The 14,743-nt window shown below is 49.9% G+C and overlaps 1 protein-coding gene and 1 long non-coding RNA gene across 3 annotated transcripts; both read left to right on the forward strand.

Annotated features, from left to right (window-relative positions):
- Positions 1–1,551: 1,551 nt before the first annotated feature.
- Positions 1,552–3,663, forward strand: LOC138843581 (zinc transporter ZIP10-like). The gene is made up of 2 exons (XM_070048205.1): positions 1,552–1,826; positions 3,360–3,663. The coding sequence occupies exons 1-2, from the start codon at positions 1,565–1,567 to the stop codon at positions 3,563–3,565; spliced, it is 468 nt and encodes a 155-aa protein (XP_069904306.1). The 5' UTR covers positions 1,552–1,564; the 3' UTR covers positions 3,566–3,663.
- A 672-nt stretch (positions 3,664–4,335) lies between these two features.
- Positions 4,336–14,284, forward strand: LOC103346230 (uncharacterized). Of its 2 annotated transcripts, XR_011378523.1 has the most exons (4): positions 4,337–5,142; positions 9,825–9,862; positions 12,239–12,276; positions 14,027–14,284. It is a non-coding gene; the product is annotated as an uncharacterized lncRNA (long non-coding RNA). The 2 variants fall into 2 exon arrangements; XR_011378522.1 differs by lacking the exon at positions 9,825–9,862 and having other exon boundaries at positions 4,336–5,142.
- Positions 14,285–14,743: the final 459 nt, after the last annotated feature.

The raw sequence follows: 14,743 nt of genomic DNA on the forward strand, positions 1-14,743 counted from the left end.
TCGGCAAAGACCCTCACTCAGGCCAAGTGTGTGATGTCTCTTCTTCTTCCGCAGACGCCGAGCCCGGCACCCGGGAACCTGTTCCGGACGTGCCGCTCCCAACCATGACTCCCAGCACCGAGGCTGACCACGACCACGACCACGACCACGACCACGACCACGGTAGGGGCCCGTGTGCCTTGTGTCCTCTGCCCCTGGGAGCCCGCTGGGCTGCCGGGGCTCCTTGAGCGAGAACGGGCTTTCCTATTGCCTCCGGGACCGGGAAGGTGTCGCCATGCGATTCCTTGTCCCGAAACGCTGGCCTGTGCTCTGGAGCTGCGGGGACGTCCTCGGGGCTCTGCCCGGGAAGGATGTGCTCCCTGGGGAGAGAGGGGCCGCGGTGCGAGTCAGGCGCTCCGAGACGGGGCCGTGTGTCCTCCCGGGTTCTCTGGTTGGCTGCACGCTGCCTGGGCCTGTCCGCAGGTTGTCCGTTTCTCTGCGTGGTGGTCTGCTAAGCCGTGCGGGAGGGGCGTAGGCTTCCCCGCCCCCCACGTCTGCTCCCGCCATGACCCCGGGGGTCTGGTGCAGCACGCCCAGCCCGCATGCCTGGCGTCGCCACGGAGGCTGCGAGTGCAGAAGCCTCATGGGACCCGGCGTGGAGTGCCCCACTGCCCCTGGTGGCCCAGTGTGCGCAGCGGACTTAGGCGCGGGCACGCTGGGCTCCGCGAGGATGGTGCTCTGTGCCTCTGCCTCTCCTGAGACGTCCTTGCCTTCCTCTTGGCGTTGGCTGGTCTCCGAGCTCCCGGGACAGCGTCCAGGAGGCGTGGCCGCTGCCTGAGGACAAGTCCTCGATGTGCCCTCTGACGCTGGCACGAGCGTGTTCTGGACCCGTGCCGTGCCCCCAGGCAGCTGGGGAGTTGTCTGCCGTGTAGTCCGGCGGGCCACCAGGAGAATCTGACCCAGTGTCCTGGATGGGCCAGTTCCCAGTCGTGCGCTCGTGGCCCAGACCAGACCCGGGCTGGTGTGTGGAGCCAGCCACGCGGGCCCGTCTGTCCTCCGTGCCCTGAGTGGGCACAGATGAGAGAGGGCGCGGTTGCTCCGTCCGCTTTTCTCCCCTCTCGCCCCCGTGCGGGGAGCCGTCCAGCGGGGCCTGGCTGGACTGAGCCCGTGCCGGACACGGTGCTCAGTTGCCGTCCTGGAGGGCCCAGAGGATTGCTCGAGGTGTGCCCACCAGGCCCCTCCCCTGAGACAGGGGGCTGGCTGGGTGCCGTCAGGCTCTTTCTTGGCTGCCCCTGGAACCCGGAGGTGGCCCTTGCCTGGTTCCTGGATCCTTTCACTTCCCCTTCCTCGTCGCCTTGCCGTGTGGAAGGGAAGGGCCGCTCTTAGCCCGCCAGCCCTGGCCAAGGAGGGGAACCCACTTGGAGGGTGGGGTGGCACCAAGGCCTTGCGCGGCCCAACGCACAAGGGGGGACGGCGCGGCCTCGCCCTGGCCCCGGTGCCACCAGTTTCCCTTGGTCGGGATTCTTTGTGGCCTAGGCAGGCAGGCGCCCATGCTGTCTCCGCACTGACCTAGGCACCCACCCACATGAGGCGTCGGGAGGTGTGGGGCCGGGAGAACATTTCTCTGCCTGGTTTCCTAGGCGGAGGCAGGTGTGTTGTCGGCAAAGACCCTCACTCAGGCCAAGTGTGTGATGTCTCTTCTTCTTCCGCAGACGCCGAGCCCGGCACCCGGGAACCTGTTCCGGACGTGCCGCTCCCAACCATGACTCCCAGCACCGAGGAGGCTGACCACGACCACGACCACGACCACGACCACGACCACGACCCCGACCACTACCACGACTATGGTAGGGGCCCGTGTGCCTTGTGTCCTCTGCCCCTGGGAGCCTGCTGGGTTGCCGGGGCTCCTTGAGCGAGAACGGGCTTTCCTATTGCCTCCGCGACCGGGAAGGTGTCGCCATGCGATTCCTTGTCCCGAAACGCTGGCCTGTGCTCTGGAGCTGCGGGGACGTCCTCGGGGCTCTGCCCGGGAAGGATGTGCTCCCTGGGGAGAGAGGGGCCGCGGTGCGAGTCAGGCGCTCCGAGACGGGGCCGTGTGTCCTCCCGGGTGCTCTGGTTGGCTGCACGCTGCCTGGGCCTGTCCGCAGGTTGTCCGTTTCTCTGCGTGGTGGTCTGCTAACCCGTGCGGGAGGGGCGTAGGCTTCCCCGCCCCCCACGTCTGCTCCGGCCATGAACCACCCCGGGGGTCTGGTGCAGCACTCCCAGCCCGCATGCCTGGCGTTGCCACGGAGGCTGCGAGTGCAGAAGCCTCATGGGACCCAGCGTGGAGTGCCCCACTGCCCCTGGTGGCCCAGTGTGCGCAGCGGACTTAGGCGCGGGCACGCTGGGCTCCGCGAGGATGGTGCTCTGTGCCTCTGCCTCTCCTGAGACGTCCTTGCCTTCCTCTTGGCGTTGGCTGGTCTCCGAGCTCCCGGGACAGCGTCCAGGAGGCGTGGCCGCTGCCTGAGGACAAGTCCTCGATGTGCCCTCTGACGCTGGCACGAGCGTGTTCTGGACCCGTGCCGTGCCCCCAGGCAGCTGGGGAGTTGTCTGCCGTGTAGTCCGGCGGGCCACCAGGAGAATCTGACCCAGTGTCCTGGATGGGCCAGTTCCCAGTCGTGCGCTCGTGGCCCAGACCAGACCCGGGCTGGTGTGTGGAGCCAGCCACGCGGGCCCGTCTGTCCTCCGTGCCCTGAGTGGGCGCAGATGAGAGAGGGCGCGGTTGCTCCGTCCGCTTTTCTCCCCTCTCGCCCCCGTGCGGGGAGCCGTCCAGCGGGGCCTGGCTGGACTGAGCCCGTGCCGGACACGGTGCTCAGTTGCCGTCCTGGAGGGCCCAGAGGATTGCTCGAGGTGTGCCCACCAGGCCCCTCCCCTGAGACAGGGGGCTGGCTGGGTGCCGTCAGGCTCTTTCTTGGCTGCCCCTGGAACCCGGAGGTGGCCCTTGCCTGGTTCCTGGATCCTTTCACTTCCCCTTCCTCGTCGCCTTGCCGTGTGGAAGGGAAGGGCCGCTCTTAGCCCGCCAGCCCTGGCCAAGGAGGGGAACCCACTTGGAGGGTGGGGTGGCACCAAGGCCTTGCGCGGCCCAACGCACAAGGGGGGACTGCGGGCCCTCGCCCTGGCCCCGGTGCCACCAGTTTCCCTTGGCTGGGATTCTTTGTGGCCTAGGCAGGCAGGCGCCCGTGCTGTCTCCACTCTGACCTAGGCACCCACCCACATGAGGCGTCGGGAGGTGTGGGGCCGGGAGAACATTGCTCTGCCTGGTTTCCTAGGCGGAGGCAGGTGTGTTGTCGGCAGAGACCCTCACTCAGGCCAAGTGCGTGATGTCTCTTCTTCTTCCACAGACGCCGAGCCCGGCACCCGAGAACCTTTTCCGGACGTGCCGCTCCCAACCATGACTCCCAGCACCGAGGAGGCTGACCACGACCAAGACCAAGACCACGACCACGACCACGACCACGACCACGACCACGACCACGACCACGGTAGGGGCCCGTGTGCCTTGTGTCCTCTGCCTCTGGGAGCCCGCTGGGCTGCCGGGGCTCCTTGAGCGAGAACGGGCTTTCCTATTGCCTCCGGGACCGGGAAGGTGTCGCCATGCGATTCCTTGTCCCGAAACGCTGGCCTGTGCTCTGGAGCTGCGGGGACGTCCTCGGGGCTCTGCCCGGGAAGGATGTGCTCCCTGGGGAGAGAGGGGCCGCGGTGCGAGTCAGGCGCTCCGAGACGGGGCCGTGTGTCCTCCCGGGTTCTCTGGTTGGCTGCACGCTGCCTGGGCCTGTCCGCAGGTTGTCCGTTTCTCTGCGTGGTGGTCTGCTAACCCGTGCGGGAGGGGCGTAGGCTTCCCCGCCCCCCACGTCTGCTCCGGCCATGACCCCGGGGCTCTGTTGCAGCACTCCCAGCCCGCATGCCTGGCGTCGCCACGGAGGCTGCGAGTGCAGAAGCCTCATTGGACCCGGCGTGGAGTGCCCCACTGCCCCTGGTGGCCCAGTGTGCGCAGCGGACTTAGGCGCGGGCACACTGGGCTCCGCGAGGGTGGTGCTCTGTGCCTCTGCCTCTCCTGAGACGTCCTTGCCTTCCTCTTGGCGTTGGCTGGTCTCCGAGCTCCCGGGACAGCGTCCAGGAGGCGTGGCCGCTGCCTGAGGACAAGTCCTCGATGTGCCCTCTGACGCTGGCACGAGCGTGTTCTGGACCCGTGCCGTGCCCCCAGGCAGCTGGGGAGTTGTCTGCCGTGTAGTCCGGCGGGCCACCAGGAGAATCTGACCCAGTGTCCTGGATGGGCCAGTTCCCAGTCGTGCGCTCGTGGCCCAGACCAGACCCGGGCTGGTGTGTGGAGCCAGCCACGCGGGCCCGTCTGTCCTCCGTGCCCTGAGTGGGCGCAGATGAGAGAGGGCGCGGTTGCTCCGTCCGCTTTTCTCCCCTCTCGCCCCCATGTGGGGAGCCGTCCAGCGAGGCCTGGCTGGACTGAGCCCGTGCCGGACACGGTGCTCCGTTGCCGTCCTGGAGGGCCCAGAGGATTGCTCGAGGTGTGCCCACCAGGCCCCTCCCCTGAGACAGGGGGCTGGGTGCCGTCAGGTTCTTTCTTGGCTGCCCCTGGAACCCGGAGGTGGCCCTTGCCTGGTTCCTGGATCCTTTCACTTCCCCTTCCTCGTCGCCTTGCCGTGTGGAAGGGAAGGGCCGCTCTTAGCCCGCCAGCCCTGGCCAAGGAGGGGAACCCACTCGGAGGGTGGGGTGGCACCAAGGCCTTGCGTGGCCCAACGCACAAGTGGGGACGGCGCGCCCTGCTGCGGGCCCTTGCCCTGGTCCCGGTGCCACCAGTTTCCCTTGGCCGGGATTCTTTGTGGCCTAGGCAGGCAGGCGCCCGTGCTGTCTCCACTCTGACCTAGGCACCCACCCACATGAGGCGTCGGGAGGTGTGGGGCCGGGAGAACATTGCTCTGCCTGGTTTCCTAGGCGGAGGCAGGTGTGTTGTCGGCAAAGACCCTCACTCAGGCCAAGTGCGTGATGTCTCCTCTTCTTCCGCAGACGCCGAGCCCGGCACCCGGGAACCTGTTCCGGACGTGCCGCTCCCAACCATGACTCCCAGCACCGAGGAGGCTGACCACGACCACGACCACGACCACGACCACGGTAGGGGCCCCGTGTGCCTTGTGTCCTCTGCCCCTGGGAGCCCGCTGGGTTGCCGGGGCTCCTTGAGCGAGAACGGGCTTTCCTATTGCCTCCAGGACTGGGAAGCTTCTGCAAAGTGCTTCCTTGTTACCAGAAGGTGTCCTGTGACCTAGGATTTCTCTGTCTTTTGCTTACATAGATCTTTCATTTTTTCCTCCAGTGTTTGTACTGCCTTTAACGCTGCTTTTTCAGTCTGTTTTGCTTCGATTTTCTTCACCTTCCTTAAAGGTTTCCCTTTTTTTTTTTTTTGTCTCTGAGTAGTACAGTTTTCTCTGTCTCTCTGTGCCCATTTTGCCTTTGCACTGTAATATGTACTTTGTTTCCTGTAATTTGCCATGATTCAGGACATTTTTCTCAGTGACCTCTTTGTGTGAATCCAAGATTTTCTGTTTCATTCTGGTTTTTTGTAGGTTCTGTGGTCTCTGTAATCTTGTTACAGATCGTTGTCCCCAAACTTGTAGCGCCCCCATTTGAACTTAGGAACAATCTGTTTGGCTCTTGTGTGGTTTGTGCTTTAGAGTTACTGCTGTTGTTCCTTTTTGACGTGACATTTTTGTGGTGGAATGTTATTGCTAAGTGTCTCCTTTTCTGAAAATATGTCTGTGTTTTCTACCTGTTTTGGAATCTTCATCCTTCTGCTTAACATGGATGCGTTTCTTCAGTGTAGAAGTGCTCGTGTGCAAGTCGTGTCCTCCATGACTGCCTTTTGTCCTCGTGAGTCCTATCATTGGCTGAACACTGCTGCATAACGACTCGGCATTTTTGAATGTTCGCAGAGCCTTTTAGTTTTTCTTCCTTACTCTTTAGTTAGGAAGTTATTTTTTGTTACTCTATACTAATGCTGAATGAAATCTGTCTTCTCAGTCACTCAGTTCAGTATGCCTGGATCCTTCCATGGATGAAATAATAGCAGAACTGTAATCAAGTGTCAAGTCTTCTCGCTGAACCTAATGCTCCAGTGTGCAGTGGAGCCAACCTGCACCTATATTTGCATGTTGTTCCATTCCTGTGTTCCCCATTCGAACATTTGTAAATATAGTAGAAAATTTTTCAGATATTGTCTGAGATGGTACCAAACTAAAAAACACTCTTGGACCACCTGTGACTTTACTTGTCTCCCAGGTAGACACCATTTGTGCCATTTGTATGTTACCAGATCTCTCATTACATCTTTCTCTATTCTTTGGCTGTCTGGAATTGTCTTTGCAATTAGGAGTATCAAGATATGTCCCTGGACAGAAAGAAAACCTTTAAGAATGAGTGGAGCGCAAGAAATGATTTTACTCTAGCTGTTTGAAATCCATGAGCCATTTCCCATAATGCATGTTTGCATGTACAGGAACATGAGTCAGAATTGTCAGGAACATCCATTGTGAGTGTGTTCATCTCTGTGTTTCAGAAATACTGATTTTATTCCTCTCTGATGTGAAAAATCACCGAGGACTTATTTTCTTTCCCTTACCGAAAGACCTGATGATTACATGGGAATCTGACATTTAGGATGGTCTGATAACTGATCAAACTCCAAATGTGTCCAATGATGCTAGCACCAGTCTCCCTTTGGGTACACTTCTGTTCTAACCTCTGTTCTCTTGAGCACTTGATGTGCTCAAATACCAGAATGCCTTACAAGTTCCTTTGATATTCTCTGCTGATCCTTTCTCTGAACACTAGGGGTTGCTTTTTCCATTTTTCCTTTGTGTTTCTTAGGTTGCTGGAAACGTTTGATGTTCTGGCCTGGAAGGATAGAGTTCCTAGGTACAACATTGCCCCTGGGGCACATTTACTGAGACAGCCAGTTTGCTTCCTGTGGCTCTACACTCAGTATGTGCTTCCCAAGATCACAAAGATGTTCAGTTTCTCTCTCCTTATGCTTTTGCAGCTGTTTATGGTCACTGCAATGCTTGGTACACAAGTTCTATACCACCACGTGCCACACACTTTTTTCCTTGTAGTATTCTAGCTTTGCATTTGGTACTTCTGATATGTAGTTGATTCTTAGTTTATGATGTCTCAGAAACCTCCAGAAAGTGTTGATTTTGAGTGCCATTTGCTGGGATGTCAAATCATTGATTTGCTTGTAATAGCAGGTTGAGTGTGTTTTCTCAACCTATCCGAAGACACTTTTAGGTATATCTGCAGCGGAGTCAATCTAACCAACTTGGAAATCCTAACCATTGCCACACATATACTTGGTCCAAATCCTCCATGCGAAGAGAAGGGCATGCCTGAGCTTGGCATGTGTCAACCGTGTCATTTGTATTCTGTCTATTGCTTTACTGAAGAGTCGGCATGGTTGCTTAGTAGCTTGTCGCATCCTATCTACATTTCTGGAGCCCTCCATGAAGGATAAACTTGCCTAAATATTTGCATGACTTTGTCATGTTGAATTTAAGTCTTCAGTTGCTGTCCAGGAGGGACCCGATCCCTGATGGAGTTATCCATGTGGCTCCTGTACTAGGACAGTGGGTTGTGCATCATATTGTTCTTTCGTGGCTCCCACTGGGACATGGAGAGAGCACTTTCTGAATTACTGGATCCTTTCTTTTCATCTATGACTGTTGTCTCATTTTCTCCAAGTGGAAGGGAAATTCTTTAAACTCAAATGATTGCCAAGGACATAAACCTCTAAGAATGATTTTCACCTTGCCAGTTGTTTTTCTCTCAAAACATGACAACATCTCCCCATTTTCTCCTAATTTGGATTTTTGTAGACTTACCCTTATTATGTCTCAGAAAACTTGTGCACATCCACATTATGAGAATGTGTTGTTTGGGTTGGAGATCACTTCTGTTCCTGCTTTCTGACATGGAGTTGGATCTGCATCTGAAAATCTGCTTAGGCAACTTTTGTTTTTTCTTCCACAGGAAGTATGATAGTCTCACTGGAGTCAAACCCAGAATCAGGCATGGTGACTGAGCAGAGCCTTCCAGTGGCAAATGATACCATGCCTCAGCTCAGTAGGGGTCCATATGTTTTATGTCCTCTGATCTATGAGATGCTGAAGATTTCATGTGGCATAAGTTCTGAGAACTCCTCTTCAGTATGTCTGCCATGCTTTCAAGATAATGCTGAGAGCTGCTTTTCCCAGAACGTTTGGCTATGTTTTCTTAATGTTCCTGAAACCTTTAGTTTCTGCCACGGAAGGACGTATTTCCTCGATAGAGATTTGCCCATGTGACACCTGTACAAGACCGTCATGTGGAAGCGCATCATCTCTCACTGGCCAACAGCTGCACATTCTATGGGCACTTTGCAAGTTACCAGAAACTTGGCGATTGTCTATCTTTACCCCTTTGCTATAGCCTAAGGTCATCTGATGCTTTGTTCTCAGCTGCTGTTCAAATACAAATAAAACATCTTGAAGAAATTTAAAATAGGAATTGTTTAACAACTCTCCTATCTATCTGTTTTGTTCTCATGCATTTTCCTTTACTTCTTTTTGGGGTACCATAAAGTTCATGACAATCATCATTATGAATTAAACATGGTGGGATGTAAAATAATTTATTTTACACCATGTGCATATTGATATGGGTCTGTTTTCTGAAAACATCATTAGACAGCCTTAGTTCTTTCCATCAACAGAATAAGTAACACCACAATGGAAATCCAATCAGTGTCAAGGTGTGTGACTGACCATGATCTTCACTGTGTGAATATTCAGCCCGAATCTAGAGTGGGACCACACTTTCCTTTTGCACTTTATCTTCTTAGTTACTGAAAAGCACTTTGGTGTATTTCCTTAGGATTTCTTCTTACTTCCATACAGTTTCTTTAAGTTTACACAAAGAATCCATTTTCAAAATGTTCATGTGACCACTAACTTGACTCGGTCTCTTCGGTTGTTCTCCAGGAAGGATAGAATTGCTCAGCAGAGATTGTCCTTGAGGGCTCTAATCTAAGGCAAAGCTTTTGTTTCATGTTGTTCTCTGTGTGGCTCCCAGCAGAACACGGAATGGGCACTTTCCAAGTTACCGTATCCTTTCCTTTTGTCTATACCTGGCTTTTTCTTTATTGAGGGGTGTTTGCAATTGGTAAGTCACAAACGATATTTAAGGATAAAAATAAGGAATCTAAGGATATATTTGAAATTGGCATTTTTGTTGCTGAATTATTAAATCTATGAGCCGCTTTCTCATTGTACCCATCTTTATAAACCTATGTCTGGCCGGCGCCACGGCTCACTAGGCTAATCCTCCACCTTGTAGCGCCGGCACACCGGGTTCTAGTCCCGGTTGGGGCACTGGATTCTGTCCCGGTTGCCCCTCTTCCAGGCCAGCTCTCTGCTGTGGCCAGGGAGTGCAGTGGAGGATGGCCCAAGTCCTTGGGCCCTGTACCCCATGGGAGACCAGAAGTACCTAGCTCCTGCCATAGGATCAGCGAGGTGCGCCGACCGCAGCAGAGGGTGAACCAATGGCAAAGGAAGACCTTTCTCTGCCTCTCTCTCACTGTCCACTCTGCCTGTCAAAAATAAATAAATAAAAATAAACCTATGTTTATCTTGTGTCAGAAAACTCATGAAAATCTACATTATGAGCATGTATTTCTATGGGTTCAAATAATGTTTTCCTGTTGTCAGTTGATAAAATGATTGTGTTCTGAAAATATCCTAAGAAAACTTTTGATTTACCTTCCACAGGTGATTTAATGCTACCCTGGAGTACGAATCAGTGTAAGGTATGATGACAGAGTAAAAAAATTTTCAATGGCAGCTGAAGCCTTCTGTCCTCTGCATTCTGAGTTACTGAGAGTTCAGTTAGCATCATTCCTTAGTATTTTTCTTCATTTCTATGCACTTCCTTTAACCTAACACTAGGGACTACTTTTCAAAAATATCTGTTTGAGTTTTCTCACTTTGCTTGAAAACCTTAGTTTCCTCACAGGAAGGAGTACTTTAGTAGAGAATTGTCATTGAGGTATCTAAACTAAGACTAGTGTTTTGCTTCTTGTTTTTCTATCATTTGTTTGCTGGAGTACACTGAGTGGGAATGTTCCAACTTGCCAGTTGCTTTCATTTTTTTCCATCCTTTTCCTTTGGCTTTACCAAGGGGTAGTGTAACGGTCAGTACACAATGCATTCAAAGGCAAAAATTAAACAATGTAAGAAGGAAGTTAGCATGAGGACTTGTTTTGCTCCCCCAGATTGTTAAACCTGTGCATCAAGTTTTCATTCATTGTATTTACATAAACTTACCTCTTAGAAGCCTCATGAAGTCCACATCATGGGTGTATTATGTTTCAGTATATTTTTTCTTTTACTGTTGCTCCATGTTGAAATGAATATGTTGTCTTCAAATATACTAAGATAACTCCTGGTTTTTCTTCAACATAAGAAATTTCCCCCACCACTCCAAACCAGAACAGTGTCACGTATATTCACTGACCAAAATCCTCCAGTGGTAGAAGGTGAGAAGTCTGACCTTCTATGGGACCACCCGTGTCTACTGTACTCTGTCTTCTGAGTTACTGGAGAGCACAGTTGACATGATCCCTTAGGATATTTTTTCCCGATAAACTTCATTTCACCTCACAGTATGAACTACATTTTCTAGAATGCTTGCGCATGTTTTCTAATGTTGTTTGACATCCTCAGTTTCTGTGCATGAAGAATGGACGGAATTCCTGGGTAGAGAATTGCCCAAGAGGCACCTAAAATAAGAAAAGTGTTTTGCATTGTTACTCTATCGTTGCCTCACAGTTGCACGCTGCATGGACACTTTTCGTGTTACCAGATAGTATCAGTATCTCCTTACGCCTTTGCCATAATGCAGGGTAATTTCAGTGCTTTCTACACAAATAGTGTTCAAAGGTAAAATAAGACACCTAAAAATGAACCCAGAACATATATTTTCCTTAGCTTTTCTACATGAAGTCTCAGAAACCTCATGAAAATCCCCACTGTAAGTGTAGGATGCTGGTATTTAAAGTAATTTGTTATTACTATCTGATACTGAGATGAGTCTCTTATGAAAATGTTTTAGGAGAGCTTTATTTTTTTCTGCAATGGAATGAATGACACTCCAGGGGAAGCCCACCCAGTGTCAAATATGGTGACTGACAAAAATCTTCCACTGGGAGAGGATATCAGGCCTAACCTTGCAGTGGGCCTACTGATGTTTTCTCTCCTCTTTTTCTTACTTATTATGAGGACAGCTGGCCTGATTCCTTGGGGTTTTCTCTATTTTAAAGATTTTTTAAATTTATTTGAGAGGTAGAATTACAGACAGTGAGAGACAGAGAAAGGTCTTCCATCTGTTGGTTCACTCCCCAAATGACCACACTAGCCAGAGCTGCACCGGTCCAAAGCCAGCAGACAAGAGCTTCTTCCAGGCCTTCCACATGGGTGCAGGGGCTAGAGTACTTGGGCCAACTTCTACTGCTTTCCCAGGCCATGGTGGAGGGCTGGACCAGAAGAGAAGCAACTGGGACTAGGACCGGTACCTATATGAGATGCTGGCGCCGCAGGTGGAGGGTTAACCTACTGTGCCAAAGCACCAGGATTTTATCTTTCTGTACAAATCTTTTAACTTTACACTAAGAATTATTGTGCAGAAATGTTTGTAGAAGTTTTCTAACTTGGCTTGGACTCTTCAGATCCTGTGCAGGAAGCATGGAGTTCCTTGCCAGGGAATTTCCCGTGGGGCACTTAACCTCATCTACTCCATTTTGTATTCCTCCTATTCTATCCTTGACTCCTAGAGAAACACCAAATGGGCACTTTCCAAGTTACCAGACCTTTGATTTTTATCATAATCTTTTTGTCTTCTGAAAGAGTAGTTGCGATTGTTAAGATACAAATAATAGTCAAGGATAAAGGGGGAAAAAACTAAAAATGAATTTAAACAAGAATTTTGTTCTAAAATTATTAAACTATGAGCTTTTTTTCATTATCCATACTTTAAGAAACTGATTTTAATGATGTATCAGAAAACTCATTCAAGTCCACAATAGGAGCCAATTTGCTTGGATTTCAAATTTTTTTGCTGCCATCAGATGGTTGAGATGGGTCTGTTGTCTGAAATATCTTGACAACTTTTGTTTGTCATTCAACAGGTGCTTTGATGCTACCACTGCTGTTGACACAATACCAGGTAGGGTGAATGGCCAAAATCTCGAAATGGCACAGGATGCCATGCCTGAGCCTAGATGGGCCCACCTATGTCTTCTGTCCTCTGCATTCCAAGTGGCTGGAAAACTGAGTTAGGATCTCTTTTTCTTAAGATTTTCTTTTCTTTTCTCTGTATTTTACTTAACATAAGACTAAGGACTACTGTTTCAAAATGTTTGTTTTTAAACTTTGCTTGAAATATCTTCAGTTTCTTCCCCTGGTGGGTGAACTTCCTTGGTAGAGAATTGCCCATGAGGCCCATAAACTAAGACTACATAGTCTTCATGTTTTCTTCACACTTGTTGGCAGTACAACACTGAATTCACATTTTCCAAGCTACAAGTTTGTTTCATTTTTTTCTTTGCCTTCATTAAAAGTAGTTCTAATGCTGCAAGACAATTTGGTATTCAAAGACAAAAACTAAAATATAAGAATCAAGGTACAATAGGAAGTTGTTTTGGTCCAACAAAGCATTTACGCTAGGTATCAATTTGCTCATCAGTTGTATCTTTTCATAAGCTTATCTCTAAGCTGTCTCAGAAACCTCCTGAAATCCACACCATGAGTGTATCATGCTCTCACCTAACATTATTTTTCCTGCTCCCTGGTGTTTCTTCAGCAGAACAAATTACCCTGCTACTGCAGACCAGACCAGTGTCCAGTATAATGACCGAGTGAATTCTCCAGCCGGAGAGGATGCCAAGCCTGCGCTTGGTATGGGCCCAACCAGTGCACTGTCCTCTGACTTCTGAGTTACAGAAGAGCACAGTTACCATGACTGCTTAGGGTTTTTTCCCCATGCACTTCATTTAACCTCACAGGAAGGACTGCTTGCACAAGTTTTCTGTTTTTGCTTGACACATTCAATTTCTGTCCAAGAATGGATGGAATTCCTGAGTAGAGAATTGCCCAAGAGGCCCCTACACCAAGACAACCATTGTGCATCAAGTGGTTCCATGTGTGTTCACAGTTGCACACTGAATGGACACTTTCCAAACTACCAGGTCCTTTCAGTTTACCTGCCCTTATTCTTTTGCTTCATCAGGGGTTAATTCCAATGCTTTGTACACAAAGAGTATTCAAAGATAAAGGTAAATCTTCTAAAAATGAAGAGTGGGGATTTGTTGGGTTCAGAAAGTATAATATCTATGGTTTTTTCATAACACATATTTTCCTTAAATTGTCTGCATGAAGTCTCAGAAACCTCATGAAAACACTCCTTTATGAGTGTGTGACACTTGGCTTTAAAGTACTTTTTTTGCCACTCTCTCTCTCATACTGAGTTTACTTTATGAATATGTCCTAAGAAAACTTAGGTTTTATCTTCAGTGAAATAAATAATGCCACTCCTGGAATCTGACCCCATGTCAAGTAGGGCGATTGACCGGAATCCTGCATTGGAAGAGGATTCCAGGGCACAGCTGTGTCCTCTGTCCGCTGTTACTCAAGAGCTCCATTGGCATGGTATCTCAGGGCTTCCTCTTAACTTCTCCTCAGTAGTGCCAGCAAGCACTCTGCAAACCTAGGTTGTTATTGGCAAAAGGCAATTTTTTTACAGGGTGAAGTTTGGTTCATCACCTGGAGACATGTATTATCAGTTCCTTCTCATGTGTGTCTTTTGGTTTAATGATGTTTACCTCATTTCTTAGGGGAAATCTTGAGGGCAGTTCTTTAATCAGGAATTGGGATATCTCCAGAATCTGAGAATATTATTTCACTTTTTATTTCAACAGAAATGGAACCATCTCATCATATCTGGTGCTTTGGAACAACAGTAATCGACCCTATAAAGCAAGCTGCAAAACTCACATCTAGAAGGGGGCCGCCCAACTCTCCAAAATGAATCATTTTATTTCATTCAATGGTAGCATATTCACAGCTGGACATCACTAATTTCCCTACACTCTACCATGAAGCTAAGAGTGTTTTTAGAAAAAAAATTGACAGATTTTTCTTTCTGTCCAGAAATAAACAAATTGGCTTGCAACTGACTTCAAAGGAGTCATGTTTTCTGACTGTGCGGAAATCATGTTGTACACTTCACACTTCACAAACTTATTCAAAAAGGAATATGGAATGATCTGATTCCAAAATTTTCAGCTCAACCCATTTCAGTCTTGAATTTCCAATTCCATTGTTCAAGGGGACATGCAACAGTTACTATAAAATCAGTATTTAAGAATACAGTGAAATATATAAAAACAATGAAAATATGAGCTGATATTGGCACAAAAAATTTAAACCCACACATAATTTTTTTCATGGTAGCATTTTCATACATTTTTTTTTCATCATGAAGTCACAGAAAGTTCATGAAAGCTCATATTCTAAAATCTCATCAAAATTTGATAAAGATGCATACCATAAAATCCTTTGAATGGATTTAAAATCGTGTTCATACCAAATCACAGTTTGGTAGTTTCAAACCACATCCATCTGTTGATATTCAT

This window comes from Oryctolagus cuniculus, chromosome 8, assembly GCF_964237555.1.
Source record: "Oryctolagus cuniculus chromosome 8, mOryCun1.1, whole genome shotgun sequence".
Taxonomy (NCBI): domain Eukaryota; kingdom Metazoa; phylum Chordata; class Mammalia; order Lagomorpha; family Leporidae; genus Oryctolagus; species Oryctolagus cuniculus.